The sequence below is a fragment of the Sinocyclocheilus rhinocerous genome, unplaced genomic scaffold, assembly GCF_001515625.1.
Source record: "Sinocyclocheilus rhinocerous isolate Xijiao unplaced genomic scaffold, SAMN03320098_v1.1 scaffold2831, whole genome shotgun sequence".
NCBI classification, from domain to species: domain Eukaryota; kingdom Metazoa; phylum Chordata; class Actinopteri; order Cypriniformes; family Cyprinidae; genus Sinocyclocheilus; species Sinocyclocheilus rhinocerous.
In genome coordinates, this window is record NW_015659001.1 from 278,058 (window position 1) to 284,638 (window position 6,581).

The following is a 6,581-nucleotide window of genomic DNA, read 5'->3' on the forward strand; positions in this document are numbered from 1 at the left end:
AAAAAAAAAATCCATTAATGCCCATTTAAATCCCATTAATTTCATAGCATTATTTATGCAATAATAATTGCAGTGTAAATGCATTCATGCCACCTCTGTGTTAATATACCCAAATGCTACTTCACATGCAGCTTCTGAAAAAAAAAAATGTATGGCTACATTGTAGCCTTAAAAGTTTGTGTGTAATAAATCCTATGTTGAATGAAAATATTTCTTTCTAAAGATTTTTAATGCCTAAAAAACACAATAATGACTTTTGGGCGATAATTTTCAATTGATGTGTGAATAACTTGCAATTAATGTAATTATTAATTTGATAAATTAATTTTAATTGCTTGACAGCCCAAGTCTAAATATCTTAAAATAATAATTCTGATCTTACTTAAAATATATATATATATAAAAAAAACACATCAAATCAAGATGTAAACTGAAATGATACTAATTTCCCCCTCAATAACTAGTGTTTTTAAAGAAAAACAAACAGTTCTAGAAACTTCTGGAGGCAAATAATTGATCATGATTAATTAATTTAGTATATCAATACTCCCAGTTTCTGTTAATAAAAAGCAGCTTTGTCATAATTACAGCAGAAATATAGAATATTAAGTTGTACATCGGGAGAACTTCTACAAAATCATTTTGATCCACAAAAAGTATTCTATATCTTAAAAATTGTTGGGCAGATGTTACGGCCGTGATGCCACCTGAAGCGAGAACAAGTGTAGTCACAAGTATTATATTATTATTTATAATATAATGTGTAGTTAGTCTAGAGAAAGTCCAGTTTTAAAGAATCATTTTTTTTTGGTTTCCGTTTCCATTTTTTTCATTTTCAGGCCAAGTGTGTCCAGACGTTCGCTTTCGGTCTATAATGTTAATTTTATTGAATCACACATTTTTTAAAATATTTTGTTTTTAACTACCTACGATAACCAGCCCTGAAATCACTTTACACGTTTATCGTTCTCTTCCTGTCAAAGTGGGCGGATCCTGGCTAGAATAAGCTGCAATGTGGCCCAGACCTTATGCTGATTCTCAAATGTTTGGCTCAGTGAGACTCAGCATCTGGCTCAAATAACAAATCACAGACCTAAATGCACATCCTCATTAATGTTTCATACTGTTTCTAAGACATTTGGTCGTGCATAATTGAACACATTTCATTGGAAATATTGTTTGCAGCTAATGCTTGAGCTTGGCAGATGGCGCTTACATCCTCATGGCCCTCTTTAACCAGCGTTTCTCTCTCATGTTTTTACACTAAACCTCACAAGGGTCATCATTACGGGATGTGCCGTTCCTATTCAGATGTTGGCTGAAAATGACTGGAAAAAAACAGATGAACTTTACTCATAAGGCACAGATTACCATGATTTGCCGTGGAGAAAGATTACTGGCAGGAAAGCTGATGATTGTTGAGGAAATTATTACTGAACAGAAATAAGGCTGAGGAACAGGAGACAATCATTACAGTTGAAATACTGCTTGAAGACTGTTTTAAAAGGCATTACTAGATGTGCGCTAGACCTTTTCCCATATGTACAGTTAATGGTTAGAGCCTAATGGATGCTTTAGGTCTTAAAGTGATGCTGGAGTATAGAGATGGTGTCAGATATAATAGAGATTAGCTGCTCTCTGTAGTGGTCACTGTATGTAATATTAAACACTGTTCTTCTGCACATACTGTACACACACAGCTCCACTAGTTTATTAAAGATATTAAAATGCTATCGTTTCAGATCTTCTCGAGTCCCTTGGGGAAAAGAATTGCGCTTAATTGTATTAAATGTACATTTACAGTATATTTTTAAACGTATACTTGCAGATAATATCATTTTAATGAAATAAAATGCCATTGAAGTGTACTTAGAGAGGGTTTACTTATATGTTTCATAACGCACTTAAATACACATTTAAAAAGTGCACTTTGTAATATGTCAAATTAAAAGTTTTAAAGTACAGTTCATTTTAAAACATTGCATCAAAACATATTTTGTCATCTTTTAAAGTACACTTATTTTGATGTGTTGACTACATAACATGTTGACGAGTAACATGTAACATGTTAACGCACATGTAAAGTACTTGATATAAATTTAAATGTAGTGTTTTTTATATTACATTTAAAGTTGATATATTTTAAATGTACTAAATTACAATTTCAATATTACAAATGTGTAATTACAAAAATATTTTAATGCATGACATACAAATTTTAATAGAAATTACATTAAAGTATATTTTAGTTTACTATAAATGCCTGTCAGAACATATGGCAGTACACTTTAACCATATTTCAAAGACAACACAAGTAATTATGATATTTTGTTTAAAGATTTATTAAAAAACACTCTTAAGTTCATCTAATTGCATTTAATATCAATTTAAACTATAATACATTTTAATTTAATTGTAAATAACATGCAATGTGTCTGAAAACATTACTTTTGGTTCACACTTTTTCCTTTAAATCATATTATTTCCATAATAGTACCCTTTTTAAAAGTATGCTGAAGTGTACTTTTTCACAAGGGAGTAAAGGGCTCAGCGTGAAGAGAAAGAACAACACATTTCATGAGACTCATCGTATCATTCATATACAGAAAAGCTGATGTTAAAAGTGATGCAATTTTAATTGTTTAAATGATTTATACATTGTATTTCAAATCATAGATTTTCATCTGTTTTGACATCTAGGAGATGAGCTCTGCTATGGATCTGCAGTTAATTCTTACAAAAAGCTAAAGTAAAATGTGTTCTGGCACTGCCGCTCACCTTAATGTGGTCAGCCATGCTGTGGTAATTGAGTCCAGATTTTGATCGGAACTGTTTCTGACACTGCTGACATTTCAGAGCGTCCCGCAGCTACAAGAAAAAGACCACAGTTTATGAATTCCACCTCAAATATCATGAAATCATGGGTTATAAATGTGATATTTTATATTTGATATTCCAGTTACAATAATACAAACGGCAAACTATGTATTTTTCCCCTTGAAGCAGTCAACTAATAAAGTAATGTACAAATAAAGCATTTGTATTATTCTTCTGAAAAGCATTGAAATATTCCCTACCAGCCCCACATGACAAGTGTGACTGTTGACAATGACGTGAATTCAGTTCAAAGGCATAATGGCCATTGATTTTTTTTTCTTCTTTTTTTTTGTGCCGACAAAAATTTCAAAAAAATTACACACTTGACCTTTAATACTAAAACTTTTACACACTTAAAAAAACACGGTGATGAAGAAGAACTATTCAAAATGAAGAACTATTTATTTTAAAAATGCAATGCAAAAAAATGTAAATTATTTGAACAAGTTCAAGGCCTATTTACACAAATTTTTTTTTACCACAAGACAAACATCTTCATCCAGCAACAAAGAAACCTTTCTATTGTTTCTATTGTTCTGTTGAATTTTCAGCATCATTACTCCAGTCTTCAGTGTCACATGATCCTTCAGAAATCATTCTGATATGCTGATTTGCTGCTCAAGAAACATTTCCTATTATTATCCATGCTGAAAACCGTTGTGCTGCTTCATATTTTTGTGAAACTGTGATACCTTTTCTGAAGATTTGAAAAATAAATCTTTCACATTATTCAGTAAATGTCCTAACTGGCACTTCTGATCAATTGAATGCATCCTCGCTTAATAAAAGTATATTTCAATCATGACAACTCTCGGGTTACGTTAACAACCAGTCGCCTGCGCCATCTAGAGTTTCATGACGGAACTATATATTTATTTCTGCATTGACATTCACAAAAACACAAATGAGAAAATAAGGTCAATGATTATCATTTTAATACATTTCCTTTGCTATAAAACGTCTTCTCCCTTAATGCCCATCACAGCCATCATTGATTTCACACAGGGCTGAGGAAGAGGCCAGAGAAACTACAATTACTTGTGACCCCGCAATAACACAGCCGATCGATTCCCTCTTTAATAGACGTGTCATAATTTTTATAGAGTTGTGCTATACACTGGGCTGCCACTATAAGTCTCTACTCCAGATGCACACTGGGTAGGGCCACTCACAGACGCCCAATCAATAAAGTGCCCCTAATGGCTCCCTCCGGCCCCCTGCGCGAGGTCCTGAGAGAGAGGTGTCTAATTGCATGCCTGAAACATTCTCCTCTCCGCTTCCTCTGCGGTTTGGTTGTATAAACAACAGAGGGAGAGTCATACATTAAAGGTTTGATTCCCTCTCTTTCGTTCTATCGTTCTTTGGGCCTCATTCATGAAATGCAAGTGGAACAAATTGCTCATAAATCCATTTTTACATAAACCTTCCCAATGAATTGAGCGCGACAATTTATGTAAGAATGTTTTTAGATATGATTTACAGTCAGTCATGAATAAGGCTTTGTCCCTCTTCATATGGAAGAGCTTGAGCACATCTGCCACATTATATTTGATGTGTTTAGAAAACTGAGACAGTTGTGGTCTTCGTTGGAGGAGCGCGGTTGTACGAAAGGTCCAATCCACCCCATGGGACGTTTGGGTTACCAATAACTGAGGAACAAGACCTTCAGCTGGCTGAAGAATTAGTGTGGATTCCTCTTGAGGTCAACGCAAACGTCAATGACAGTAGTCTGTTGAGGTGTCTGACTATTGTTATTATTGACTATGATCTTGTTACATGTAATAAGTTAGATTTCATGGTTGGTGAATTGCCATCAGTATTTTAAGATAAACAAGCAAACCACTGTTTTCAAATAGGTTTCCCGAACACTTTTCTTGTTTGCTAACTGACAAAAAATCAAAGTCTCAACTAGGGATGTAACGATTCACTCAACTCACGATTCGTTTCGATTCGATTCACGGTTTTGATTTCACGATTCGATTCACGATTTTTTTTAACAAAATGAGATTTAAGACAAATTATAAATTAAATGTGTCCTTTTATTATTGCTTAGACAAAATACTGTACGTTTCTTTGTGAAATTGAAATATAACACTATAATAATATACTAATATAATATAATAAGTATCGCTTTTTATTTCTCCTCTTTCCTACTACTTGTTTCACTTCTGTTTCAGTTTTTTATAACCATTTCTTACTATGTGTCAGTAAGTTGTTGTTATTTTAGCATGTGTGTTTGGCTCAGTGTAATTTTTTTAGGATTACTGATAAACTAATGTAGTTTGATTTGTATTAGTTATCTATTTTAGTTTTAGTTACAGTTGTAGTAATGTTGTCATTTTATTAGTTTTTTATTTGTCTATATAGGCTTTTTAAGTTTTACTTTTATTTAATTTGAGTTATTTCAGTACTTCAACAAATACAAATGGAAATGAAATAATATTTAAGACAAATTATAAATTAAATGTGTCCTTTTATTATTGCTTGGACAAAATGTTGCACGTTTCTTTGTGAAATTGAAATATAACACTATAACAATATACAGATTCACTCTCTGCCAGCAGGTGGCACTTAAAGCGTTTCGTTGGTTTCCGCTGTAAACAAAGCAGTGCTGCACTTATGAACTTTAATATGCTTTATACAGAGGCAAGAGGAAAAGAAAAAATACCATCGAAAGACAGTAAGTTCCCCTCAGACATACATTCATATAAACTCCTACCCCTAATTGAATCGCGATTTGTTTAGCATCTCAACCGATTTGAATCGTCACATATTTAAATCGATTTTCAACCGGCTCGCAGTTAATCGTTACATCCCTAGTCTCAACGCAAACTCCAAACATTGGTTGGGCTGGTCGGGATTGCCAAAGCAACTTCACCTTAAAGGGATTGTTCACCCAAAAATGAATTACTCATGACGCATGCGCTTGCTTTTCCTGCATGTAAAAAACGTGTGCGTGTGGTGCTGATGACGTAGAACACACGCACTGTGCCTTGTTTACATTCAGAGGAGAGCATGCGCATGCATCGTGATGCAGAGGAGAAGAATTGTTGAATAAAGTTGTTGTTTTTGTTTTCTTTGCGCACAAAAAGTATTCTCTATTCTCGTTTCATAAAATTAAGGCTGAACCACTGATGTCACATGGACTATTTTAATGATGTCCTTATTACCTTTCTGGGCCTTGATATAAAACAAATCTTTCCTTTGGGAATGTTGAGAGTAATTTATAAAATAATGTGTTCCTCTAAGCCAGGGGTGTCCAAACCTGTTCCTGGAGGGACAGTGTCCTGGATATTTTAGCTCCAACACACTTGCCTGTAAGTTTCTAGTGAGACTGAAGACGTTGTTCAAATGTGTTTAATTAGGGTTGGACCTAAACTCTGCAGGACAGTGGTCTTTGAGGAACAGGTTCGGACACCCCTGCTCCAAGCCTATGCTAGTAATAATGACAATAGTGTGTTTTAGAGTAGTCTCAGCCTCAGGTGTCACGCCCACGGACCGTTGGCTAAACGTCTGATGCATATGGGACACACAGTTAAATTTAGAGCCCGAACCCGACCCAAACCCGAAAAGCCAATTTTAAAAAATGCTGTATTTCACGATTGCATGCAACGGTCAGTAAGCAAATACATGTAAAGAAACAGAATCATTAAGGCTCGGCCAGTTCACAAGGCAAAAGAAAAAACACTTACCAGTTATGAAAG

At 34.2% G+C, this 6,581-nt stretch overlaps 1 protein-coding gene across 1 annotated transcript in view; it reads right to left on the minus strand.

The window, feature by feature from the left end:
- The window catches only part of LOC107723120 (zinc finger protein 512B-like), a 57,286-nt gene that overhangs the window by 7,194 nt on the left and 43,511 nt on the right, over window positions 1-6,581 (minus strand). The window contains exon 12 of the mRNA XM_016531633.1: window positions 2,779-2,868. Within this exon, the coding sequence (XP_016387119.1) occupies window positions 2,779-2,868 (90 nt within the window). The remainder of the gene's footprint in view (window positions 1-2,778; window positions 2,869-6,581) is intronic.